This window comes from Semicossyphus pulcher, unplaced genomic scaffold (genome assembly GCF_022749685.1).
Source record: "Semicossyphus pulcher isolate SPU_LCO1_2020_fin unplaced genomic scaffold, fSemPul1.0.p SCAF_17, whole genome shotgun sequence".
Classification (NCBI taxonomy): domain Eukaryota; kingdom Metazoa; phylum Chordata; class Actinopteri; order Labriformes; family Labridae; genus Semicossyphus; species Semicossyphus pulcher.
In genome coordinates, this window is record NW_027211681.1 from 22136878 (window position 1) to 22164844 (window position 27967).

The 27967-nt window shown below is 42.6% G+C and overlaps 1 protein-coding gene across 1 annotated transcript; it reads left to right on the top strand.

The window, feature by feature from the left end:
* The first annotated feature begins 429 nt into the window (after positions 1-429).
* Positions 430-27967, top strand: LOC138594786 (general transcription factor 3C polypeptide 1). The gene is made up of 40 exons (XM_069666011.1): positions 430-670; positions 1202-1411; positions 1922-2098; positions 2199-2342; positions 3783-3879; positions 3971-4094; positions 4243-4422; positions 4741-4856; positions 5971-6023; positions 6103-6479; positions 6627-6695; positions 8091-8230; positions 8312-8439; positions 8516-8669; positions 9696-9799; positions 10308-10390; positions 10903-11178; positions 11282-11427; positions 12919-13016; positions 13100-13196; positions 14296-14479; positions 14598-14694; positions 14773-14905; positions 15015-15102; positions 15899-15960; positions 16753-16861; positions 16965-17107; positions 17364-17506; positions 18068-18152; positions 18247-18359; positions 18458-18517; positions 18614-18707; positions 20131-20303; positions 20536-21171; positions 22183-22322; positions 22600-22704; positions 22779-23077; positions 24468-25006; positions 25108-25297; positions 27019-27967. Exons 1-40 carry the CDS (start codon positions 450-452, stop codon positions 27229-27231), a joined length of 6600 nt encoding a protein of 2199 aa, XP_069522112.1. The 5' UTR covers positions 430-449; the 3' UTR covers positions 27232-27967.

The window sequence follows — 27967 nt, forward strand, 5'->3', positions numbered from 1 at the left end:
TGATACATTATTAATTTATCCTAAAGTCGGGAGACAGGGATGCTGCTTGTTATTAGAAACCTTTTGATCTAGTTAATTTGAATATTTTGTTGGAATGAGAAACAATTAAAAAAGCTCTCTTTAAAAAAACTGTACTTTAGCGCCACCTTGTGGATATTCTGAAAAGACGTACAACGAGAGGTCAAAGTTGAAATATGACGCAAGCACGTACGCAGATACGCACTACTAGTAGTGTAGTTGGAGGAAGCATTTTAAAAACATGAACATGTTTTTCTTATAATTTCTGAATTAATTCACAAAGTAATCTGACCGGAAAGACCGTCAGTCTGCGAATAATCTCTCTTTGAATTTACAGAACCGGAAAGACCACACAAGCTGCGGAGATAATTGTGTTTTGCTAAGTTAGCATGTTAGCTAGCTGACAGCGTTAGCCCAGTTGGTGGCTCGCTATGGATCCACTAAGTATAGTCGCGGATGAAGTGGCTTTGGAGGGACTGGATGGGATAACTATTCCCGCTCTGTGGATCCGACTAGAAGATAGACAGCCCAAGTTTCCTCTCAAGCTCGACGACCCCACCAAGGAGCTTCTCTGGAAGTCACTCGTCAGCAACACCGACCTGAAGTTCTATCAACTCCCACAGGAGAGAGATGATGTTGAGCTGTTTGACAGGTGAGTTATCTTTGGTTATTTTAGGCTTTGGACACTTTGTCAAACAAAACAAGACATTTAAAGATTTCACTTTAAGCTCTATTTAATTTTGAGTGTAATAGAGAATGAATAGATTGATATGAACTCTGCACCAGCTTAATCCATAATGAATTGCCCAAATGTCCAATATAACATTTGTGTTAAAGAACAAACAACTACAAGAGAACAATGCTGCTAAAACATAAATGCATTAGTAATAATAATCCAATAATGTACTATAAAATTACACATACTTACTTAAGCAAAGAGTCCGAATACTTCCTCCTCCACCACTACTGCAGTTGTACATTGTGCTGCTCTTTAAATGACGTGAGACGTGACGAAAGTGTTTATTAGATATTTTTCTTTTCAGCCACTTCCAATTCAGGTTTAGGAGACACTTAAAATTGTAACTCTTTGTGTGATGTTCTGTTTGTTTCTTGTGCCTCTTTGTGTTAGAGTTTGGATGCCTTGACTTTGATTCTGTGTTTGTATTCACGTGTGTGTTCTCAGGTTTAAAGACATTGACCCAGAAACAGGCATTGAAACAATACAGCAGTTTGCTGACACACGCAAAGACGTCTACCCCGTCTCTATTGTCCTAGAAAACAAGGATGGGATACAGGGCTCGTGTGCCGTCTTCAAACAGAGGACAGACGTCTCTAAACTTGTCCGCTCCAAGTCCCTCGCCCCGTTACTCACTTTACAGGAGGCTTTGGAAAGGTTGGTAGACTTTTTCTAATTGAACAGAGTTTGTTTTCATTGCACACACTACCTACATGAACTGTTTCTCAGGTATGCATAAAATGGGCTGTGTGTATAATGCAATTATTTAAGCAGAATGCATCTACAGGGGATTTTTAGTTAACTGAAACACGTAGGAGGCACAGATGAAGCAAATAAAAAAGAAAACAAACATTCAAAAAAGAAGATAAGAATATACTTTATTAAAAAACATATGAGATATAAACACATAGTATAAGAGGGTATTATATCTATATATTTTTTTTATTTAAAAAGTGGAATAATAATACTTACAGTAAAATAAATGTGGTTGTACCCATTAAACACACTTCATAACTTGTTTAAAGCTTGCAAATAATATGTTTTATTGTCTCCTGTTAATATAAAACACTGTTGTAGCAGACCTTATTTCATTCTAAGTTAAGTACAACTGTGAACTTGTCTGAAGTTTCAAATTTTCTCCTCTCTTTCCGACCCATACCTCCTCAGATATGGCCGCAAGCTTGCTGTCGTGGCGTCTCAGACTCTGCGATTCAGGGCCCTGATAGGCATAGAGAGCGATCCCGATTTAAAACTCACAGATGACTCTTACTGCGTGTTGGAACGAGTGGGCCGAGCTCGATGGCAAGGAGAGCTGCAAAAGGATCTGCACGGATGCTCTTTCAAGTAGGGCACACTTACTCGCTCATTTTGCACCGTGTTGCTGCTGCTCTGTGTTCACGCTGCAGCTTTCCCTGAGTAACAGCCTGTGTTGTGTTTTCAACAGGATCGATGCTCGGAAGTTGCACTACCTGAGGAAGTCTCTTGACAAACACGGACTCATCACCATGCAGTCTTATGTCACCCGATCAAAGACAGGGCAACAGCAACACTCCATCCTCCTGCTGCTCAAACGTTTCCATGTAAACAGGTCTGTTCATTGTCTGTGTTCTGTCTTTCTTTTTCATTCTTAATACTGTTTTGCACACACAGAAAGGGGGGTGGGGAACAGCCCACTCTGCTCCTGTTGTTATCTCTCACATTTTTGTTCTCAAAAGTACATAAAATATGTTCTCAAAGTTTCCAGGACTGGGTATTATTACAGTTTAGCTATGCCAACAAGGTAGCTCTAGGGACGACAATGTCAGTCCACCACTTTGATCTGGACTGAAATACATCAACATATATGAGCACTCGGACATTTGCAATTTCACAATTGAGTGTTTGTCTGTTGTTTCACTTACAAAAACATCACAAAACATAAGCAGATACAAAATCTTTGTCCTCTCGTTATTAACATATGTATATAAACAAATCTGAAAAGAAATGTTTATATTATTGAAATAAGGTTTTAAAAAGGGATCTTTCTGTATAGGTACCAAAATGTAGACATTAGGGTTGAAAAACTTCTAACAATATGCTGCACCGGTAAAGACAGCTTTCTGATAAGAGCCTCTTTTACTCTGCCAGTTCGAGGTGGGATTATTACATCTCTGTTACACCTCTTCTTCTATGTAAAACGCACAGAGGGGAAATGGTGGGTGAAGTCGTTTCCCCTCTGAGTCGGCATTGGAGGTAGTAACAGAGGTGTAACGGCATCAGTGTAAACAGCGCAGCTGGCAGGATGGAACAGCGGCGCGTGTGTGTGTATATGTGAGGCATGCACTGTTGGTTTACACCTCGCGCACGTTTTGCTTTGGCAAGCTGGAACGCTATTTAAAAACACACACTGGGGCGGCTTGGTCCAATGTAAAATGGCAAAATCGGCATGACGGCGGAGCTTTGTTACAGTAATTGCAGAGAACATCAAGTCTCCCCATGTAGTGAAATTGATATCATGCCTACTTTTAATGTAGTGGCCCACTGGCAGATTCTTGAGATTTGGCCCCTCCTCGCATGACCGATGCTGAGCAAATAGCAACTTTGCTGTCCGTTTTAGAAAAACTGCCGTACTGCAGACATCTTACACCTTTCTTCACACTTGATGGAAGAGGGGTGTTTGCTCACAGTGTGCGAACACACTCGTGCAGAGTTAATGTAGTAGCATTAAATCAAGCTTCTTTAGGGAATCATCAAGCATTTAGGCAGAATTAAAGTGTTGTTTTATCGGAGGAAAATATCAACAGAAATCTGTCTGCTGATATGTCATTTTCAAGCCGATAATATAGTGCATTCCTAGTAAAAAGGGCTAAAGTCTGCATTATTATGGACATAAAGCATTGAGCATTACATAACATAAGTGGAAAATCTATTTGTATTTTCTAAAAAAAACAAAATGTAAAGCTTTCCTTCACACAGGCTTACTGAAATCTTTGTTTCACCTTATCATTTGAGAAAAAACTGTCAGTGTGAGAAATGTCTGCTCTTTCAGGAGGAGCAAGTACGACATACTGATGGAGTACGTGTCCAACATCCTCCAGCAGTCACCTGGTCAGTTTGCCACGCTGATGGCACTCAGAGAACAACTCGTGAGTATCTCTCTGCTAGACTGTCAGACGGTGTGTGTGTTTTACGCGCTCTGTTTGTGGTTCAATTATAATTACTCTGTTTGTCTTGCAGAATGTAAACGACGGTACTTTTAAGCGTATATTTCAGTACATGCGAGGTGCCAAGTTGGTTGAGTATTGCATGTATCCTCTGGAGGACTTGGACCCCAGCGCCGGGCCCTGCACCAATAAAACAGGTAAGTGTCACTGAAGCAGGATAGAGCAGAATGATGTGTGTATATGCTCATGGCTGATCTATTTAGTTTGCTCAGTTATAAGAAAAAATATATTTGGTTTGAATTTGTCTCACGCCTAAAGAATCCGCTGCATGGTCTCACTTTTCAGGGAAGAAGGTGCTCGTCCGCTGTCTGAAACTGTTAAAGCCGTATCTGAGAAAGGGCGTCGCTGATGATGACGATGATGAGGAGGAGGAGGAGGAAGACAACACCGGAGCAAGAAGAAGAGCGGTCCCTGCAGAGGGGAGAATCATGGAGAACGATATCCTGTCACAGGCCTATCAGATCGGTTAGTTTGATCACTTTTCTGACTTTTTTAGGGATGGTGTGTGTCAGGAAAGTAAAATGCATTGATTTGGCATGGCTTTATGTTGTTGTATGTAGATAAGAAAAATAGTTTCTAATTTCTAATAACAAGTGCACTTCACCCTTAAATCCTCTGTATCTGTTCAGATCCAACACTAAAGAGAAACTAGAGATCACAACAAAGACTTATAATTGTCCAAGTATTTCTTGATATCACTGTTAGTATCTATAAATAACTGTTTCCATCTCCATTTTGCTCTATAATTACTTCTCGCCTGTGTGTTTCTTTGTTGTTCTGCAGTTTTATCCTCTGGAACAAAGGGAATCGCACAGAGTGGTATCGGGTTTAAGATGAACATCGGGAAGCTGGAATCTCGAATGATCTGCAGAGGGCTGGACAGGGCTGGTGTGATCAAGGTGAGACCGAGGCTCTTAATACAACTTGTCTGGTTTAGGGCCTTCTTTTCCCACCAAAAAATACCCTCCTTATTGCTAAAATATCCCAACTCAAAACGGTGCTTTTACTGCTAATAAGGAAATGTTAGCGTGCCAAAATGCTTAATTAAGATGGTGAATCAATTATACCTATGTATTGGGATAGACGGTAGCTCAGTCTGTAGGGACTTGGCTTGGGAACTGGAGGGTGGCTTCTTTCAAGTCCCGGTACGTACCAAGTATGGAATTGGGGCTGGTAGCTGGAGAGGTGCCAGTTCCTTTCCTGAGCACTGTGGAGGTGTCCTTGAGCGAGGCACCAAATACCCCGACTGCTCGGGGGGGCATGTCCATGTGCAGCCCCCTCACTCTGACATCTCTCCATTAATGCATGTCCATAGGGTCCTGTTTGTGCATGTGTGTATTTTGGGCCTATGTGTGTATGTTTTTAAGAACAGAGTGAAAAGATTAAATTTCCCCTCTGGGATTAATAAGGTATGCCTTCTTCTTCTTCTTCGTCCTGTTCTTCTTTTTCTTCTTCTTCTTCTTCTTCTTCCAGTTCTTCTTCTTCTCCTTCTTCTTCTGTGTGCTGTTCTTCTTCTTTTTCTTCTTCTTCTGTCAGCATCTTAGCATTGACATTGTGAGCATGTTAGCATGCTGACATGAACACTTAGCTCAAAGCGCTGCTGCCTCACAGAGCTGCTGGCGATGCTGTGGGCTCTTAATCTTGTTTATAATGTACCACAGATATTGTACTCAATGTGATGCTGTAATTTGCGACATTGGGTTTTATTATTTTGTGTGGTTTATGTCGGTATGGTAGATAAAATACAGGAAGCAGCCTTGATTATTTTGTGGTCTAACAGAACACCTTAGCAGCCTTTTATTGCACCATAGAACTGAGTCACACATGCAAACAGTCAAAGAAGAAGTTTATATTTATAGTTGTAAATATATTAAAAGTTATAATTTATAGTCATTTATCTACAAAACTGAACATTTTAAGTAATGTACTGTATATTTCAGGGCTGTGTTACATTTTAATGTTGTTCCCATTTTTCTGATCACTAATTTTGTCTGTGTTTCTTTCACCCTTCAGGGATTCATGGTGGACGAGGGTCGGCAGAGGACTACAAAATTTATCAGCCACAAGTGAGTGTCTATAAAATAGTGTAGATTAACGTCATCATATAAAATACAATTTTTAACCACTGCCTCTTTCTCCTGACAGGTCTGCGGATGTGAGTGATCAACTGCAGCTGTTTGCTAAAGAGCAGGAACGGAACAAGCTCCTCCTTTCCTCTGCACCTCGGACGACAGATGCACCTGCAGCCCCTAAAACACCATCCACCTCAAAGTCCAGAGCAAAAGACAGTACCAAAACTCCTTCAGGAAAGAAGAGTCTGAAAGCAGGTGGAGGAGGAAAGGTAGCTGCAGAGGAAGGTGGGCAGAACTCTGGTGATGGAGATACAGAGGAAGTTTTGGATGGAGATGGAGGTAAAGCGAGAGGAAAGTCAGGAGCCAAAGGAAAGAAAGCAGGAAGGAAAAGTGGTGTGAAAGCTGATCAGACGCAACCTGAGATCCCCAGCGTTGAAACTTCAGCTGAATGTGAGTTATCTTTAAACCTTTGCACATTTTAACATCAGATTAATAAAACAGGAATAATTGTGACCTGTGATAAACAAAGTTTTGGTTAAATAGGCAATGATCTCTCATTACGTTGTCCGACTTCTCTAATTCAATGTGATTACACAGGCGAAGCCCCAACCTGCAGCGAATTGAACACCAGTGTGACGCCTGACTCAGAGACCAATCCCAGAGCAGGTAATTAGTAGGGATACGTTTAAAAATTGTTGGCTTCATGGAGGCAGCAGAAAGAATCTTTAAATGCAATATGACTTTCAGGTAATATGGTGTTATTTTTAGGCAATATGCAATATATATCTAGATATTTTTAAATCTCATTTAAAGCACTTCTTCAGAGCTTGATGTAACCCTTTGATTCACAAATATACAGGGATGATTACAGGGTTTGTTTTGTATTAGAATATTGTTGTTAATATTCATTAGTGGGCTACGCGGTGGTGCAGTGGTAAGCGGTGTCACCGCACAGCTAGTTTCGAATCTCACTTACGACGTAGTGGACCTTTCTGTGAAGAGTTTGCATGTTCTCTTCGTGCATGTGTGGGTTTACTCCGGGTACTCCGGCTTCCTCCCGCAGTCCAAAGACATGCTCGTTAGGCTCATAGTGACTCTAAAATTGACTGAAGATGCTACGGTGTCTTGCCAGTGTTGCTGCATCTTGCTTGAAACAAAGAACAAATTCGCTGTTGTATGTTGTTCTTCTGTATTTACATGACAGCGTCATGGCATCGTACTGGAAAGGGGGGAGATTAGCTTGTTGACACGGCTTCTATTAAAAAACCAAACTTTCTTAGGACAGTGAGCCTTTTCTGTGATTGTTCGCTGCAGCTTATTTAAAAAGTTGCCATCTAAGTTGCAGTGTTTTGAGGCTTTTTTTCTCTGTGTAACACATTACACTTGATAAAGCCATCGATTGATTACATGTATGCTGTTCTACTTATGCTGGCTGCTGCACCAGTATAAAACATTTGGCAAGAGAAAAGGGATGACAAAAAATGAGATGACTATTTGAAAGTGGACTTCCAAGTTTCAGCTAAGAAACATGGATAAATAATCAGACACAGACTCACAGACAGAAGAAGATTTATTATTATGGTTCACTGTCTCCATAATGAGACTGTAGTTCGAGGCCGGATCAGGTAGCTCATGAAAGAGAGACGATCACACCGGTCAACTTCACAGCAAAAACACAAATTTTAACGAGCTTGGTGACGTCAATGATTTTATGCACCAAGGAAATAGGATGATTGGTCAACTTTGCGGAAAAAGTTGCAGCAATTGGTTGAATTTGCATGAATTTGCATGAATTTGCAGGAACCGGCATTGCAACTTCCTGGAGGGTCTGATCCATATCCTGACTCCGACTTGCATCTCTTTGAAAAGTCAGATATCAAAGTGTCACCAAGCCTTATTTATTAATAAGAAAAATGTTGCCAGCTGTCTCTAAACTGTTTTACACTTTAGCAGTGTTTAATATTGCGATTGTCCCTTAGAATAAAAGACTATAAAGCGTGTTATTGCATGTGTTCCTTTGTTCTTCTGATTATGTTTAAGTCAGATTGTCTTTTCTATCAGAACAAGCTCAAGCAGAGGGGGAGGAGGAAGGATCCAGCTCACATCCTGCCAGTCCTTTGCCTCCAAGTGAGACGTTGAATGCAGCCGATAAACCAGCAGAAAACCACATTGTGGTTGTTAAAGATGTTTATCAGCAGAAGGTCGGTCTTATGGGTTGTTTCAGTGTTTGTTTCAGCTGTTTGAGATGAGATGAGAGTAACAGTTCAATCCACCTCCCTCAGGCTCCCCGGCGTAACAAGAGGCCCAGAAAGTCCGTGGAGAGGTCTCACGAGACGTACCGCCTGCTCAGGAGGAAGAACCTGATCGTCGAAGCTGTCCGCAACTTCAAAATCATCGAGGGCACTTTCCCGTAAGTTTGTCTTTAAATGTTACGACGCAAAGGGAAAGGGAAGGAACAAAAATGTCAACATGCTGTCTTTGTCCAGGCTACAGAAGATGATCAACGACGAAGAGAAGCAGGACGGCTTCAGCTCGAAGTGTTGCAAGAAGACTATCATGCGTCTCATCCACAGACTGTCCAGAGAAGGCCTGCTTAAGATTTACAAGACCACTGTCATACAGGACGGGATCACCAAGAACGTAAATGAACACTTATTACAGCTATCTTCATCCCTGTAGTCATATGGAAGCTGTTTGCTCTATGGAGGACTACTGCTGGACTAAGAATAAGTCAGTGTGACTACCAAGGGAGAAGGTTATCCTCAGCTTGCACTATCAGTGCATATATTCTTATATTACTCCAGGCAAACATTTTCAAGATGTTTTGCAGTGTTATCAAGTCGTGCATAATTTCATGTTGTAAGAGCTGCATCAATCAATCAGTAAGTATTTGATCAGGTTGTGATACTGTGATGGTTGGAAGATGCTCGGCAACACAACTGTCACCGTTTTTTATGGTTAAAGGAGCAATTTGTTCCTGTAAAAAGCCGCTGTCAGTCAAAGCTGGTGTTCTCTGTAATCAATAGAAGCAATGATATTTGAAATTGGCGCCATAGATGTGGAGAAAGTTGTACAAACACCTCGTGGTTTCGCCCATTCTACATTCCTACAACACCCAGCATGCATTGTGCCCCTCACTCTGAAAGGAGCGGCCCAGCAAGAGACGCTGGAGTGAAATACTGTTTTCGCTGCAGGCGATGGCTCAGAGCGGAACCGAAATACGCCGAGAATATACCGGTGGATTGTCTAAAAAATCTTCAGGTCTGCAGTCTACATTTCAAACATGACGATTATGAACGAGACATGACATCGGAGGTGTGCGTCCTAGCTTAAGCAAGCTCCCTGGCCTCCGCCAGATGACGCAAGGTTTTCCAGGGCCCATTGGAGAAGCGGATAGCGTCCTCGAAAGGCACAGAGCGTTTTTTTTGTACCATAACGGCATTAGCTCCCCATAATAGCATGATAGGACTGAGGTTGACAATCAGCGAACTGGTCCTTTAGTGCTTCTCATTCACCCACTTGTTCACTCTAACAAACTATCCAAAATGCAGCACAAACATTAGTAACTAAACGTGCACATTTACAACAGATTTGCAAACTACAAAAGACATTTCTACCTTTGCTAACTTTTAGCCCTCTCTCTGTCTGATGTCCTTCTACCTGCAGGTTGAGATGTTTGTTCATCCGACCGTTCAGCCCAACGATGACATCGTGACCCGAGTCATCGAACAGGTCCGCTTCAGAATCTCCAGCTCGTACACAGCTGTTCGGTAAGCACAAACGCAATACTTCAGAAAGAAATATAGTATGTATAAGAGGGATATGTTTGCCAGGTGGAGCCCGACAGGTACGGTGTTTTTGAATCTGATAGTAATTTAAGACGGGCAGAATATGTGGGGCGTTTTTGAGCTGGAATGAAAATAGACCTTTTTCAACTGCAGTTACAAGATTAATTATAGAGCTGCTTCCTTAAACAAATAACTTTATTAAAGAATATAAAACATTGTTATACATTGTCAACTCTTTCTAGTGCAGAGCACCAACGGCTCAGCTGTGATGCTCTGCTTAATTTGCTGCAGATGGTGCTGAGAGTATTGAAAACTTTGTAGACAAAAACATGCACCTCAATATAAACGGATAATATGGGCAAACCAAAATGGCGATATTATTTACTTAATTTAGTCAGTTTCTCCGTATGGAAACACAGGCATGTCTTGTATCTCGTTTGTGATCAAGCTTCTGTTCAGCAGTCTTTGGTCTTCCTCCTCTGTCCCACAGTTTGCAGCAGGCTGAAGAGAGAGCCAAGCAACAAGAAAAAGACAAAAGGAGAGCATGGGACGGGGACTTCAAGCCCACTACAGGTTCTGTTTCACTGCTCGTTAGTTAGTTTCTTCGGTCAGCACAGGATCTGGAAGTCTTTTCTGAATCGTCCTATGTGTAACGAGCAGTCGGAGCATTACAGCTCGGATGGGCATGAAGTCTCAGAACATACAAAGAGTTATCTCACTGAATATTTGCTTCATTCAAGAACAGTCAAACTTAAAAGTCTCGGGGCACTGGTTAAATCGTGCATCTCGTGTAAATCCCCTTTGCTGCATGTCATCCCCACTTTTCCTTCCAACATTTCCAACTCTATCTACTGTCCTATCAAATAAAGGCAGAGGCCAAAAACATATGTTTTAAAAACAAAAATCCTTTTGCTGCTTCTTCTTAGCATCGCTCCAGCTAGCACATCTAAACACTTTTAGCTCCTACAACAACTTCCCCCACTTTGCGTCTCTATTTGTCTGCATTGTATTGACGTATTTCTCCTCTAAATCTTTGTTCTCTTTTCTTTGTCTTGTTTGTCATCTCCCTGTTTCTGTTTTTGCAGTTAGGGGATTAGGGAAGAGCTTTGGCTTCCAGCCTAAGATGCACCGTCTGCGTGTTATTCACAGCTTCCTCTGGTACCTGATATACGGGCACCCGCTCAGACAAGACGCGCCTGACTCCACCTCGACCAGTCAAACACCAGCAAACACAAAAGTTCAGTCTGCGGATGCACCAACCACAGATTCTACTGTAACTAAGTTGGATGTGACATCGTCGGGTGATGAAGATGGGGAGCAGGGCAAAGCAGCACCTGGTGCCTCTCAGTCTAAAATGACAGGTGGGAGAGCGTCATGTGTTTATGATCGCGTATGTGTCCCTCTATTACTTAAACCTTGTTTTCCCAACTTACAACATTCTTCTATCTGTTATGTGTCTGATAGTGTACGCTGAAGAGGAGTCGTGGAGGAAATTCATTCCTCCCGTCCGTGTGCACAAGGAGTTTGGCAGCGGCTGGGCGATGGTCGGCGACCTGCTCCTCTGCCTGCCTCTCTCCGTCTTCATTCAGGTCATACAGATCAATTATAAGGTGAGCGCACGTTTCTTCTGTTTTGAAGAGGGTATTCGCTATCACACTTAATCTGGGCTCAGACTACATTAGAGTTCGTCTGATGTGTCCCATCCAAACAAGTCAAGGAGGACGCTGTGTTGAATGATTTGCCATTATTTTCAAATCGTGTTGTGTGTGCGTTTTTTAGATCAGAGAGAAGATAATCTGGATGGTTATTCCGTCTGTGCGTGATGCAGCACATTTCCAAATCAGTTAGGAGTTTGAAAATCCTGTAGTCAGATCCTAGCTTTTCCATCTAATCCTAAGGTGTAAGCACACTGTGTCAGATTTATGTCAGTGGGTGGGATATGTTCGGCTGCAAGCAAACATTTTGTCCTCAAAGCAGGAAAAAGGGGCAAACATAGGATGTGAGCCACTTTGACAAGGCTCTAATAGTGATGGCTAGATGACAGAGCATCTCCAAAACTGCAGCTCTTGTGGGGTGTTCCCGTTCTGCCGAGGTCAGTACCGACCAAAAGTGGTCCAAGGAAGGAAAACCGGTGAAGCGGCGGCAGGGTCACGGGCGCCCAAGGCTCATTGATGCACGTGGGGAGCGAAGGCTGGTCTGTGTGGTCCGATCCAACAGAAGAGCTACTGAAGCTCAAACTGCTGAAAAAGTTGATGCTGGTTCTGGCAGAAAGGTGTCGCAGTGCATCGCAGTTTGTTGCATATGGGGCTGCATAGCAGCAGACTGACCCCTGTCCACCACCTAAAGTGCCTACAATGGACACGTGAGCATCAGAACTGGACCACAGAGCAATGGAAGAAGGTGACGTTTTCTTTTACATCATGTGGATGGCCGGTACATGTGCGTCGCTTACCTGGGGAAGACAGGGCACCAGGATGCACTATGGGAAGAAGGCGAGCCGGTGGAGGCAGTTGATGGGCAATGTTCTGCTGGGAAACTTTGAGTCCTGCCATTCATGTGGATGTTACTTTGACATGTACAACCTACCTAAGCATTGTTGCAGACCAAGTACTTCATGTAAATGGTATTCCCTCGTGGCCTCTTTCCTCTGCCACACTGCAAACATGGTTCAGGAATGGTTTGACGAACACGACAACGAGTTCAAGGGGTTGACTTGGCCTCTAAATTCCCCAGATCTCAATCCAGTGGAGCATCTGTGGGACGTGCTGGACAAACAAGTCCAATCCATGGAAGCCCCACCTCGCATTACAGGACTTAAAGGATCTTGGTGCCAGATACCTCCGCACACCTTCAGAGGTCTAGTGGAGTCCATGCCTCGACGGGTCAGGGCTGTTTTGGCGGCAAAAGGGGGGCCTACACAATATTAGGCAGGTGGTCATAATGTTATGGCTGATTGGTGTAGGTGGACATAAGAAACTAGAAAATTAATGGAAATTCCAGTACACCTCATAAGTTCTTCATGTGGACATTTTTTGCACAACTTACAGCAAAAGAGGAAAGATGGGCGGTTAAAATAAAGACGTGTTGTCGTTTGTCCTCAGGTGGAGGGACTGGAGGACTATCTCAACGACCCGGTGAAGCAACATTATCTGGTTCGAATGCTGCCTGCCAAGATGAAACAACAGCTGCTCTACAGACGGTGACTTTCCTCTCTTGCTCTCTTTGTAGTTGATGCATCTTAACTGTAATTCTAAACAGTGTTTGTTTGGTTCTTTTAATCAGGAAATACATCTTTTCATTCCACGAGAACCTGCAGAGGCTGGTCTACATGGGTCTGCTGCAGTTTGGTCCTATAGAGAAGTTCAAGGAGAAAGATCAGGTACGCAGGAAGCACACTGAGTAAAGTCTGCTACAAAAAAAAGATCATCCCCTCATAAAACACAAACATTACTTTGGTTATTGTTAATAATAAGACAAGACAAATGTTACATGATAGAAAGATACTGACTTACTTTTTTACTGACTTGGTGCATGACAGGTTTTTAGTCCGGGAAGTGAACATGTTTCCGTTTGAAGTAAGTTTGTAGTCCGAGTGTTGCTGACCAATCACGTATCAGTTTAGTTTATTACTTTATTAGTTTCACACAAGAATTAAAAAAGCTACAGTCAAGCTTTGGCGTCAATCAGCAGGCTTCGGCGTATGCAGGAAAAACAGTCCGTGTGGAGAGCAACAGGAGGAACGTAATCCACCATAGTGACATCCCGGCTCCCATCAGCGGCTATCTGATGATGAATTTGTTTCTTACTAATCTCTATAAACAGACATCTGCAGCAAGTTCAGCTAACAATCTGTTCTAGATCAAAAATTCAACTTGAGATAAATTCCCTTGACAATGTGTCACAAAAGCTGTTCAGCGTTTAGAAATTCCCGACTTCCTCGAATGCATCAGAAACGATCGATCCGACCTCCGTTCAACAAACAAACATTTTAAAAGTAGTCTTCTTCTCCTCTTGAGGACAGACCTGACAAAGCTTCATTTTTACTTTTTACAAATCTGCATCATGATGTTGAAATTTCAGAAAAGGTAAGACCCGTTAATTAAAGTCAATCAAAAGAAAAACATACCGCTGAAGTGAGCCAGAGTGCAGCCCTTATGTATCTTACTATTCACAGTGAAACTGAGACTCGACGCAAACAGGTGAACGGGCGCTCCTCTGGGGGATTTAGTGAACCAAGAAATGAGGGCATTTAGTTTGCTGACACATGTGGAGGGGAGATATTCGCTTCACTTTTAATCTGAACACACACAGTTGCTAACTGGACTGTAAACAATGCAACGCACAGAAAAGGAAGCCTATGCTGGAAGTTGCTCCCAGAGGCTATATCGTCATCAGACTATAGCTGATGGGTTCTGAGATCGGTTTGATTCTGACATGTGCTTGGCAGCCATCTTTATTTACTTTTCTGCTTTATCCAGGTGTTTTTATACTTGAAGCGCAATACCAGCATTGTCGACACCACCAGCGCTGAGCCTCACTACTGGCTGGTCACAGAGTCGCCTGACAAACCGTTCGAGAGGCGTCAGTACACGTTCAACACAGCTGAAGACGTCGAGAGCTACTGGTTCGACCTGATGTGTGTCTGCCTCAACACACCTCTGGGTACATTCACACACACACACACACATAAAGCAGAATCACTCACGGTGCTCGCAACTACATGGAAAATTACATGTTGACATTTTTTTTCTAAAGTGTACCTGTCTTTTTTTTCCACAAGGGGTCATTCGTAATAAGAGAAACGTAACAGACGATGAAACGGCTCCGTCCTTTGTGCATGATCGCAGTGTCTTTGTAGGACTGGCGTACCTGCTGAAGTAAGTTGAGCATGATTTGTCTGCAGTCTACACAAAAAAACAGATATGTTAAATGTGTTTATCTGTACACGCACACAGGGGCAGTCGTGAAGTGTGTGACGACGGGTCAATACCAGGAGACGCTAAAGGAGCAGGAGGTCTGGACTCTGAGTTCTTTGGTCATCTTAAACGCAACTGGTTGTGGACCAATCACCTCCTCGCTGTCAAAACAGTATGTACAAAAACACAAACGCAGAACAGAGAAAGTGTGTGAAAAGTGGGGCCTCATGTTTCTGTTTTGGCGTTTTGGCTACATTAATCTGTTGTTTGTTGTTTTTCAGACACCAAGCGGTATGGAAGCGCAGGAAAACAAAATCAGGCTGAAGAGCCTGCTGAGCAGAGATGCTCTCAGGATCGCACTCGGAGCCGGTGAGTTGTTGCTCCCAACGTTATAAATTCTTTCTTTAAACACTGTCACCACCAACCCTTCATTACACAGCTGTGGTAAACACTTGATTCTGATTAGTTAATAAATGCATTCTGAGGTCTGCTATTTCTTGGGAACAGACGGTTGCTATGAAGAACAGACCGTTGCTAGGGATGCGGCTCTAATAACACAATCAGGAGGAAGCAGTCAAGTAAATTTGACGTTGGTCTGTTTACGGAGGGAAAAAAGAAAAGACACAAAACAGCAATAAGCAATAAAGGTTAAAAGATGCAAAAACTGAAGTAAACATTAAACAGAACACAGTATGGGGTACGGCCCTTCAGGGTGAAGCAAGACCCCCTCGCTTCGTGCCAGGGTCCTGCTCACAGGCTTCCATACAACCTGCTCACTACACATTATCCCTTACTTTAACCCTTTGTTTACAAACAATTACAATCCCCTGTAGTGAAAGTATATATAGAATTGTTCCGATACCAAAGCCAGGATCTGAATGCCTCCAGTACAGCCAAAACTACAGTAAAGGGTAACGGCATATACGCGAGTTAGTCAGGACGACAGGAGGCGCTGCGAGCCGACCTGCAGCGACCACTAGCTCAGCTTGTTCTTTGGCTTCTCAGTCTGAAAACTATCATGCGCAATTCTCTTTGCTTTAGTGAGCGTATTTCACTTTAAATGTTCTATTTTTGTTTCATATTTAAGGAATTTTATTTATATTGACTCAAATCTGATTCCATACGCCGTTTCTTCATCAGTAACGTACTTTTCCGTGTGTAACAGGAGGAACTACTACACCTCGTTACGTGACCACCAAGCGCTCACTGATGCTGGAGAACGTGGAGGTAAACATTGTAACAATTTTATTTTTGTTTTTTTTTAGAGATAGTTGCTATTTCTTTTTAAGGCTTAAACTAAAGCTGCCTTGTTCACAAGTCTTCCTCCTTTCATGAAGGTCGATTTTTATTGAGGTGTTTATTCAACTATATGATCGTTTTGGACACGACAGGTTCTTTTGTTCTGTCTACCCTCATTTTATATAACGACTGTAGGCAAAGTTATAGAAACACCTTTCTGTATAACACAATACAAATCAACAACACAAACTACATGCTCCATAACTCTCGCACAGTTGAATCAACATCCTGTCAAACATTTTAAAAAAACCAGAACATAATAATATGAATTAATCAAGGAAGGATTTATTACTAGTTTTAGTTTGGTCTGTCTACTTTCCTACTTTGACTTTATGTATTAAATCTTAATTTCTAAAGTTCCTTCAATATATTGTTTAAAATTGTGATTGCAAGCAAGCAACATCTTAAGCTCAGGTTTGCTTCATGCTTTAAGTCGGATATTACACTATTACAGATAATAAAAAGAATACAATTTAAGAAGCCTTTACACTTAAAATAAAACATCTGATTCAATATGGCTCCTAGTTCAACATGATAAACAGATGTTTGGCATGACATCATTTCGTAGCTTACACTTTACATAATCTTCATAAACTACTTTTCAGTTTGCTTAATACTGATGCAACCGGACGCATCTGCCAGAGCAAATAATACATGAATGTTGCTTCCCAGAGTACAGGCTACAAACAATGTTACCTGTTGTTGTGTCATTGTATCCAGTTGGGCGTAGAGCCTGCATCCAGAAACCTGCAGGTAATCGGAGGAAAGAATCAGAAGAGGAAGAGAAGCAAAAAGGAGGTTGTCAAGACTACACGCAAGAAGAAGAAAGGTACAGCACGAGCGTAAAGATTCATGCATGTCGCACATGGACTGAAAACAAGATCAGTGAAAGATTATCTGTTTTCTGTGTGTGTTTTTTATATCTCTTATAGAGCCGAAGAAACGCACCCCCGCCCATGACGAGGCGGACCACCGAGCTTTGAAAATGATGACCAGACAGAGAGTCTTCTGGTCTATACAGGAAGACTCTCTGATGATGCTCTGCAGCGTCGCCGCACACCTGCTAAACAGCAAGGTACACACACACACACACAAATACATGAGGTGTGCCTAAAACAGTTGTTCCCAAACCTTAAATTAATTATTTCCTTCGTGCACCCTATTTACCTTTTCATAGGCCTTTGTCTACCTGGCATGGTCAGTCAAAAAATAGTAAAAGTGATGTTTTTAATCTCACTCCTCAGCCTTTTTGTTCTGTACTACAAGTTAATTTCACACTAGTTTTTACTAGTCCAGATAAAAACATACTCTGCTTTGATTGTGTGTTGCAGTTAAAAAGGCCATTCATACCTCACTGTGTGGTGAGAGACCTGCTCCACACAGAGTTTGAGATCTCTGCAGATAAAACGTCTGTCGCTGTCGGACGCCGCTCGCGTTACATCCTCAAAAACCCTCAGACGCTTCTGAACTACAGGTGGGTACACATAATAAAAACCGTGCACACATATTTAAACCAGTGACTGTCTAAAGATGGACGCCGCGTCTTCATCTGCTCTCATTGTACGAAATTGAAGCCAAAACAGCCCCTGTGATAGCCGTCGGCGTTGTTTTAGTTACGTCTCCTCTCGCCGTTCCTCCTCTTCTCTGTCACTCGAAACAGATTGGCTTTAGGAGCCGGATTAGTCATCAGAGCTGTCAATCATCATTTTTACAGCATCAAATAACTAATTAAAGTAAACTTGTCAGAAAAATGAACACTTGGACGTAAATCAGCATGATAAGAACTAACTATAATGACAGAAACCATGTTTGAGAAACATTTATGTGACATGTATTTTGATTTTATAGTTTGACTCATGTCCCATCTGTTAACACGGAGGAGGTGGGCTTTATGACCTATACTGCAGTCGGTCAGCAGGGGGCGATAGAGAGGTTTTGGCTTCACTGTTAGGGAGCTGTCATGTCGTCCATCTTTTTATAAAGTCTATGATCTGTACACAAACCTGCAGTTTTATTCATCATGTGTGTGCTGCAGGATCTGTCTGGCTGAGGTGTACGAGGACAAACCTTTGATGAAAATGTTGGAGGGGAAGAAACCTGCAGATCCAGACAGTCCAGAGGTGATTTTTTTTTTCTTTCTTGATGCTTTTATTTATTTATTTTTTGAAAGTTTAAATCTCCGACTTCACACTTGAACATTTCTGCTTGTTTTAGGATTGTTCGACGGCGTTCTCTGAGTACGTCAAGCTGCTGAGAGAGAAGTTCAGTGCCTCTCTGAGCGCTCGTGACGTGGTGATGCCCGACACAAAACATCAGCTTTTCTTGCGGTAAGAAGGAGGTTCGACGTATACGGACGTTAGCTTTTTGCTGCAGCCGTCACTGCTTGTCTGAGGGTTTTTAATGTAAAGCTGTGTATGTGTTACAGGTTCAGGGTTTCAGCGATAGAGAGCAGAAAGCAGCTTTCACCTAAAGACACTCTCACCTGGTGAGGATGCAGTTAGAAATTTTCATTTTTCCCTCTCATTTAAATGTATGTTTTTATGGTGCAGGTTAATAGTTTGTTTGCCTGTGTCCACTGCAGCACCGATGACATTCATGCTTTAGTGTTACACAACTTGATCCAGAGCACTCTGGCCATGACCAACATCCAGATGAAGTCCTCCAGATCCTTCCAGGTACGGCAATGTTTCCTTTTCCTCCTCTTTTCAGAGGTTGTGTTAATTCTTTTCCCGTTGTTGTGTTTCCAACATATTTTATGAACACTTTGAAGTATATCATTAGAAAAGCTGTGTCAAAATTGCAGAATTTATAAAGAATTGTGCAAATAATTTTTTATGCTCACTTGAGGAGAATTTTGCCGTGGAGTAGATTCACTAAATGTGACATAGAAACGCCTTCGGCAGATGAGTTCTGGCATAGTAAAAAACATTTAAGGAATAATCTTGAAGATTTTCATTTAAATAAATGGGGCGACGCCTGCGAGCTAGTTCAGGCAGACAACTCGAGCTGCACTGATTTAATAATTGATATACGTCACTTCCACATCACCTGACGAACACTTCCTCCCAATTGGTGGTCTATTTAAGCTGCAAGATTTCCTGTCTCTCCCTCTGCTCTGTCATTGCCATCGCTGCCCTGCAGCAGTACTGCGCTCCTACTTTCAGCCCCACCACCACCCCAGCATCCACCTGTAGGCTCCGAATAGGGGGTTTAAGATATTATCTCATCACTCCTCAATTAATAAAATAAATCAGCGAGGAGTGATGAGGTCAGAGCCTAGACGCCAAACATGCTATGTTCTGCTGCAATAAACATTTCAAACTATAACAATGTGAGTTGTCTGACTGAAATGTCTATTCAGTCACTAACTATCGCCGAATGTGGTAAATGGTGATTGATGCTCAGATGAAGGCAAACAGTCTAAAAAGGAAAGCGACCGTCAGCGAGGAAAATTAACAGTTACAACCGGAGCCATCTGTGGACATCTGTTTATGTAGGAAGTATACTCCTGCAATTGCAGTTTATCGCCATTAGGTGCCGCCAAAGAGAACCGTACTGAAATCTTCGAGATTACATCTTACTGTATGTGCTGTTGTTGCTGAACCATTCTGAACTACACTCAACCTAAGAGGTGACGGTAACGCACCTTAAAGCGGTTTGCATCTATAGCATGAAAATGGACAATACGAGCTAACATAGAAGAACAATTGAAAGTTTTTTCTCTCATAGACGGGTTAGATGGCTGACGTGACTTGTATTGTTTGTCGTTTGCACATCCTACTTCTCCTACTCTATTGTCTGGTGGGTTACAGCCACGCATGAGGCAAAGCCTACAAAGTCTCCCTAACAAAACAAAGCTTTCAAAGTAAGTTTTCCTTTTTAACCAGATGATGGAAACACGTCTGATTTGCATTTCTTACTAATGCAGTTCAGAAGTTCTCTTAAAAATCGCTCGACAATTGAATGGAAACAAGACGACATAGTGCTTCACAATAAAAAGGTCACATACTATAGATACATTATGATACGGATATATTATGAGTAATTTGACACAAAACTCACAGAAACTTATTATTGTACATGTGCTGTCTCTCTTAGACCTTCCACATGTACAGTAAGTATAACCAGGAGCTGCTGTGCCAAGTGTTCATCCAGTGCAGAAAGAGGGGGCTGGTCAACCGCCGTCGTGTCAATCAGCCGTTTGGGCCAAAGAAGAACCGAGCGCTGCCCATCCTGCCCATGTCCTACCAGCTGTCCCAGTCCTACTACAGGTACACAGCCACCTGAGGGAGGGTACTGGGCAGTGGGGATTAGTATTTATTTTGATGTTTTTAGTGTTTTAAAGGCTCAAATTTAGCCAAACAAATGTCGGTTCAACTACATGTTTCGAAAGGGAGTTAAAGGTTGATCCTATAAATGGTGCCTGGCCAAATACATAAGTAGATGTAAGAAAGCAGATCACGGTTACTTGTTGTTTAAAGCAAAGTTTCTCCTTCCCGACAGGTGTTTCTCGTGGCGTTTTCCCCACTCGCTGTGCACTGATTCCTTCCGCTTCTTGAGGAGTCTGATTAACAACGGGAAAGGCGGCAACAAACCGGTCACCACGTTCTACCATGAAACCGAGAACAGGTCAGTGCACGGGGAGGAAGTGACGGAGCGAAAAGAAGTGTCTGAAAGGAAAAAGAAAACGAGTGAAGGGGAGACAACGAGCAAAACAGTCGGTGAACAAGAGGTACAACCAGAGAGGGCGAACAGTGACTCCACAACAGAAGGAGAGAACGACCAAATAAAAACAGAAGAAGAGAAGGTGAACAATGAGAAAACGGAGACGACAAGCAAAGCTGATGAACAGAATAAACAACAAGATTCAATCACAGCTTCTTCTGGTGAAGATTCTTCAAGCAGAGAGCAGACAGACGATCTTCTGCCCGAAACTGCTACCTCAAACGCCTCCCCTGGTGCCGCTGAGGAGCTTCCAGATGTGTCCGACATGCTGCGCTTCTCTCTGGACTCTCCAGGTGGAGCCTGTGTGGTGTCCCTCAGCCTGATGTCTCTGGGACTGCTGAGCGTGTACCTATCCATACCTAAACAGATGGTGGTGGTAGACAGCACCCTGGTGGACAATGATGTTGTTAAGAGGTGAGTCGAAAAGGTGATAAAGATGAAATGTAAAATTATGTCACACTGAATCCGATTTTGTGATTTTAATGAACTTGATGTCACAAGTGGTCGACGCTTTTTAGCAGGTGTTTTCAAGCTGCGGCCTTCTTGTGCAGCTCGCAGAGCAACAGACTCCTCATACTCAGCTGTCTGACTCTGTTGCTGGAATTTGTTGTGCAGCTGCTTTTAGTTGCCTCAGACTTGAGACAGAATTTACAGCATACAGTGAAGGTCGGACGCTGCAAACAAAACTACTTCCAGATGACTGAGGAGTTTTTGTGCATAAACTTTTATAAACAGTAATGCATGTCAGGGGCTGCACGGTGCAGCGGTAAGCTCTGTCGCCTCACAGCTAGCAGGTCTGGACGAAGTGGGCCTTTCTGTGTGGAGTTTGCATGTTCTCCCTGTGCATGCGTGGGTTCTCTCCGGGTACTCCGGCTTTCAAAGACATGCTCGTTAGGTTAAGTGGTGACTCTTAAGTGTGAATGTGAGTGTGAATAGTTGAGTCTCCATGTGACAGCCCTATGATTGACTGGCGATCCTTCCAGGGGGTTCCCCGCCTCTCGCCCAATGCCAGCTGGAGGGAGGCCAGGGAGCTTGCTAAACTTCCCTTCCTCAGTCAAGGACACCCGCCTCCAACTTCATGTCTCATTCAAAATCTGAAGCTGCATTTCTAAGTTTACTTATAATCCATTTTCTGCAGTCTGTATTCAGTTTACATTTCCCAGAATCATTGTACAATATGTTCTGTACATGTATATCATATTTAATGGGAGTAAGGCTGGAACTGAGAGCACTGAGCGTGTTTGACAAGGTGTTACGGTTGTAAAACATCAACACTGAGAAAGAAAGTGACCCACAGCCAGGAGGAGAATCCTGGCCATGGGTATCCCTAAGAAAGGAACTCAAAAAGAACTAATAGAAGCCAGCAGCACAAGTCAGGAGAGTTGTTTATACTTCAAATGATTGTTGATATGTGTGACTTTTCAGTATGGCAGCTCTTGCAGAAGAGGACGATGACGATGAGGATGGTGAGGACTGTGAGGGGAGAAAAAAACTGGAAGTGAAGGCGCATCAAGCGTCTCACACCAACTACCTGATGATGAGAGGATACTGCAGTCCTGGCATAGGTGCAGTTTGTTCCTTGCTATTCTTAAATAGATGAATGGCTTTTTGCATATGTGATGTGGAAATCTGTGTCCCTACTACCTGGTGGATGGTGGAAAGTAAGTTTTCGTTTTCAGCAACATATTCCGAATCACCTCGCTCTGGATTGAACAAAGAGAAAGTCTTCAGTCCTACTTCGGCTAGATGACATTTAAAGTCTCTAAAAACCTTTGTAGTCTCAATGAGCCACTTGTTGTAAACTGTTTGTAAAATTGTTGTTTTGTTCTGTTTTGTTTCTAGTCAAACTTCGTAACCTCAACACCAGTGATAACATCGTTCTGGAGTCGTGTAATATGAGGTTGCAGCTACGTAACGCACCTTCTCACCACCTGTTCAGTGAGGACAGTAAGTATCAACGTGTGGCTCGTATAAACACGGTGTCATCTGCAAAAATAATTCTGATCCCTTTTTTTCCTCAGTTTCAGAATCTCCACCTTTGGACTTGATGAAATGTGGTCCGTCTCTGGTGCCCTCCAACCTCACCAACCTTACCTGCTCCTCCTCTTCCTCCTCTCCGTCCGACGTGACGGAGTGTGAGAGCCGATTGATTGAGCAAAGAGGTTACACTCCGCAGGACATAGAAGCATGTGCTCAGATCAGAAAGGGTTTAGATGAGGCTGGTGAGAATGGCTTAGACATACACGACCTCGACCAGACTTGCATACACCTGGAGGAGCCTCAGTGTGGACGCACCAGGAGCCTGCAGCAGTATATGAAGGTAAACACATGTTCAGCGGTGCTGCCCTACAAATCCTGACCCTAGTAAACGTTCTATTAAAGGGCCAGTTTGACGATTTCAACCTCAGTCCTATCATGCTATTATGGGGAGCTAATGCCATTATGGTAGGAAAAAAATGCAATTTCACTCTGTGCCTTTGGAGGACGCTATCCGCTTCTCCAATGGGCCCTGGAAAACCTCCACCAGACTACGTAAAACGTGTCATCTGGCGAAGGCCAGGGAGCTTGCTTAACTACACTTCCTCAGTCTAGGACGCCCGCCTCCGATGTCATGTCTCGTTCAAAATCGTCAGGTTTGAAATGTAGACTGCAGACCTGAAGATTTCTTAGACGATCCACCGGTATATTCTCGTCGTATTTCAGATTCTGTACCGCTCTGAGCCGTTGCCTGCAGCGAAACGGTAGCATGTCACTCCAGCGTCTCTCGCTGGGCCGTTCCTTTCAGGGGGAGGGGCGCAATGCATGCTGGGTGTTGTAGGGATGTAGAAATCAGTTTAAAAATTGAAAAACATACATTATAACGCTGCAGAAATGTAATTTTTTATGTCACCACCATGTTAAATGTAACATAACTAAAAAATATAGTTCAAAACTGAACGGTAGTCACTGAAATTCCTTCCACAGTGAGACAACAAGCTTAAAAGCTAAAACAAGAGAGCTTTGTGAAAGCTAAAAGACAGCCTTAAGAGCTTAATTTGCAATTAGAAGAGAGCTTGAAAAAAAAAGCAAAGTATCAAATTTGATGAACCGACATCTTGCTTATTCAGGTCGTAACTTCTTTGCTAGCTAAACTTTCGTGGTGTTACAAAAACTAGTCTAGCTTAGCAGCAGTAGCAGTTAATAACATCTAAGCTCTAGACTAGAATAAAGAGTTTTTTTGAAACCAGTATTGGAAATACTTTCGATACAGCCATAAATGTGGGATTGAGTTTTCTTCTTGACCATCATAACTCAAAAACTGTAAATACTACTCTCTTCCTTTATAGGCCAGTAAAAAAAACTATGGTAATGTTTTTTTTCTTCTCTCTGACTCAATCTTTTACTTATTTCTTTTGGTCCCCAAACCGTCTTGGATCTGGAGGTAGCACTAGCTTGCTATCTGAGGTATTAAGATTGTTAGCCAGACATGCTTAGAGCAGAGATCCATTCCTTACGCCTGTGCTTGTCTTTTTGTTTTGGAAAGGCTTTAAAGAAGACCCCACCTCACTCTTTAAATCCAGAGTATTACTCTTAAAACGTGGAGAATTCAAGCTTGACAGATATATACTACTTCATTACAATCAGTTCTCTATGCTGAATGTTGACAAGTGACCAGTTTCTTCCTTATACCTGTTTCTACCTGATCTTATTATTTCCCTTTTTTCCTCCAGGAGTTACAAGACGAAGGTCAGGTGGTAAAAGTCGGGAGTCTGGGCGCCCGTTGGGTGCTCACGCAGCACGCTGAACCGTGGCTGCTGACAGTAAACTCCAAACGCTCACCCGCATCAGACAGATTCTCCTTCATGCAGAAACAGCACAACTTTCCCTTCATGCGCAAGAGATGCCGACGAGGCACGCGAAGGGAGAAAGAGGAACCACCTGCGAAAAAACCAGCTGTGGAAAGACAAGAAGGCGAAGACAGGGTGGATGTAGAGGGAGCACCGAGTGAGGTTACTAAAGAGAAAGTGAATGAGGAGGAACAGCCGGAAAAGCAGGAAGAGAGGGAGGATGAGGGGACCGGAGAGACGGTGTTGATCGTGGAAGAAGAGGGAGAAAAGCAGGTACAGCCTGAAAGAGAGGAGGATGCAGGACAGGAGAAGGAGGAGACTGAGGAGAGACGTGGAAAAAGGCTTAGAACGAGAAAGAACAGTGTAACCAATGACAGAGGTGAAGAGGCTAAACAAACAGGAGCAGCTGATGCTCATGATGAGTAAGTACAGACTCTGGTTGATAATCTGATTGGTGTTCATTGTGCATTTCCTCATTCTTTCTCACCTTTCTGTTTCCATCACTCCCCTTTGATCGTCACAGCGATGAGAATGTGAGCTTCATCAGCCGGCCGTGGCGAATGGTCGACGGGAACCTGAACCGGCCGGTGTGTAAGGGCATGCTGGAGGGCATTCTTTACAACATCATGTATCGGCCCGGACTCACGCAGAAGTCACTGGTGGAGCATTACAAAGACGTGTTGCAGCCGATGGCGGTGCTGGACCTGTTGCAGGTAAATGAAAATGATACTCTCGCCAATGAAAAGTTCTCGTGAATGTCTCCCAGAATGCAACTGTGTGTTTTTTCTTAAAAAACAGGAGGCTAGGAAGGGACTTGTAGTGGATAGTTAGTGGCTTTTACAGCAATCAGTGCCTTTCAATGTGAGACATTTTTAACACATTAACAACCAATAACTGCTAGATAGCTTATAGATCCTGCACATCATGAGGGAAGGAAATACAAATTCAAGAAAGGCTTTTCATTGTACGCAAAATTAGTACACTGCTCCAAAAAATTAAGGGAACACTTAAATCAAACATCAGATCTTGATGAACGTATAATTCAGGTTGAAAATCTTTACTGATGTACATTGTATAATTTGTTGAGAACAAAATGATGTAACGGTCAGTGGAAACCAAAATCATCAGCCCATTGAGGGTTGGATTCAAAATCACATAAAAAAATTGAAACCACAGGCTGATCCAACTTACGTGAATGTCATCATGTCAACTCATGATGTGACTCAACCTGTGCTACCTGATTGGGCTGCAGGTACCGCCCTATGCTACCAGTAGTGACAAGGACACTAGCAGGACACAAAACTAAAGACGAATTAATCAGAAAGTATCAGGAGAGAGCAACTGTCTGTGGCCACCACATGCAAAACCATTCCCTTTTTGGGGGTTGTCTTGCTTTTGCCTCTCCATCGCTCCTGTTGTCTCTTTAATTTGCACCACAGCAGGTGAAATTGATTCACAATCACTTGGACACATGGACAGATTGATATCCCTGAAGTTTAACTGACTTGGTGTTACAATGTGACGAGCAGTGTATAAACTCTGAGTGTAATAAGAGTCATATTTTAATGTATTCAAGGTAATGACAAACAAAAATAGCGCTTTTTGCGCTGGCAACCCCCACGACCTCAATTTAAGAGCGCTTCTCGCCGCAGCAACTGTTGCTAGGTTATGAAAGTTGTCTGCCGGCACTTCTGCTTCCCTCGGTAGCGACCGAAGTCTGCTTTAAATCGCTCTGTATGCTTAATATTTGCTTTTATTCGGGGAAATTTCGCAAAGAAAACATAAAAACAGTGGAAAGGAATCGTGTCCTGGTATTAACAGCAGCTCTACCTCGGAAATTGTACCCTCAATGAAACGAAACGATCCACTTCTCCTCCGCCATTGTTGTTGTTGTTGTTGAGATCTGAAGCCCCGCCCCTTTTTGATTTTGATTGGTCGGTGAGGGAGAAACATTGACGAGTGTGGCGTTGTTCCAAAAGTTCAACTATTTTTCAACTGAAAGTGCAGCAACAAAAATCAGCTGACGCCGAGAGCGGCTGAGAGCGCTGGAAACGCTGAACTACACTGGTTCTGTATAGAAAATAGGCGCCATTAATGGACACAGGCCTAACTGCCTTTTTCTCATTGTGTGACCTAATACAGGGATATGAGTCAAATCGTTGGATCTATTTTGATTCAATGGGAACTTAAAGGTCACATGCTTGCTCTTAATCTGATCAAAAGAGGGGTAACGATTGTGTAGAGAGTAATGAAGCTAGTGCGTAAGGTTGTGTCAAAGCAATTTTGAACTTGTCTCCAGTAATTCAGGCAGACAGACACTTTATTGATCCCAAGGCACGTTCAGGACACTTGTTATGATAATAACCAGGAAGTTATTTACATAATCTAAGTTTTTTTTATGACTGATACATTTCCCTCCTGCTCTCCTGCACAGGCACTTATAACTATGGGCTGTGTGAAGAAGAAAACTCTGGTTAAAGCTCCTAAACCGTCGCTGTTCGCCCGCCCTGTGAGCCAGGAAAGAAGTGAGACACAAGTGAAGATTGAGGACCCAGAAACTGTGTTTTATGAGCCCACCATCAGCTGCTGCCTGCGGCTCGCTCAGGTGTTACCCAATGAACGACACTGGAACTATTGCACACCATAAAGTCATCATGAAACTCCTGGTATCACATTCACCATATTCACATGACAGTCACAGTGGAGAGGTTAAATGCTGTTTGAATGTTTTACTGCTGTGTTTAAAGTTGACTAATGTTACGGGGAATCTGACAATCAATATAAATTCACCGCTTCTCCATTGATAAGCAATTTAAGACTGAAGGGACATCAGGCTACATTTCAAGGTAAAACAACATATTTGATAGCACATTAGCTACCGTTAGACAACAGCAAATGTTAGCATTCAACCTCTGCTAACGTTGCTGCTCGCTAGTGTTACACAATACAATAGGAAAGGCGTAAATTCATAGCTAACGGTAATTTTTAGGTAGCTAACAGTCTAACAGTAATTGGCTGTTGTGACTTAGCTGTCAGTACCTAATACCTTATCAGGTATATGTATGTTAATGTAAAAAAAAATCTTAGCTAACGTTACAATTAGCTTGCTGAAATTTCCCTAAGCTAGGAATTTACATATTTCCTATGCTATCCTGTAACACTATCAAACAGTAATGTTAGCTAGGAAGTGTTTGAATGCTAACTTTAGCTGTCGTCTAACAATAAGACTTATCAAGTGTGGTTTTAGCTTACAGTTTGGCCCAAATCCCCAGGTATTTTCTCTATCCATTATCTTTTCAGTTGCTGATATATCGGGATGCGGTGAAATTGAAAGAACTTGTCAGATTGTCTTTGTACATAAGAACTACAACCCAAAAGAAAAA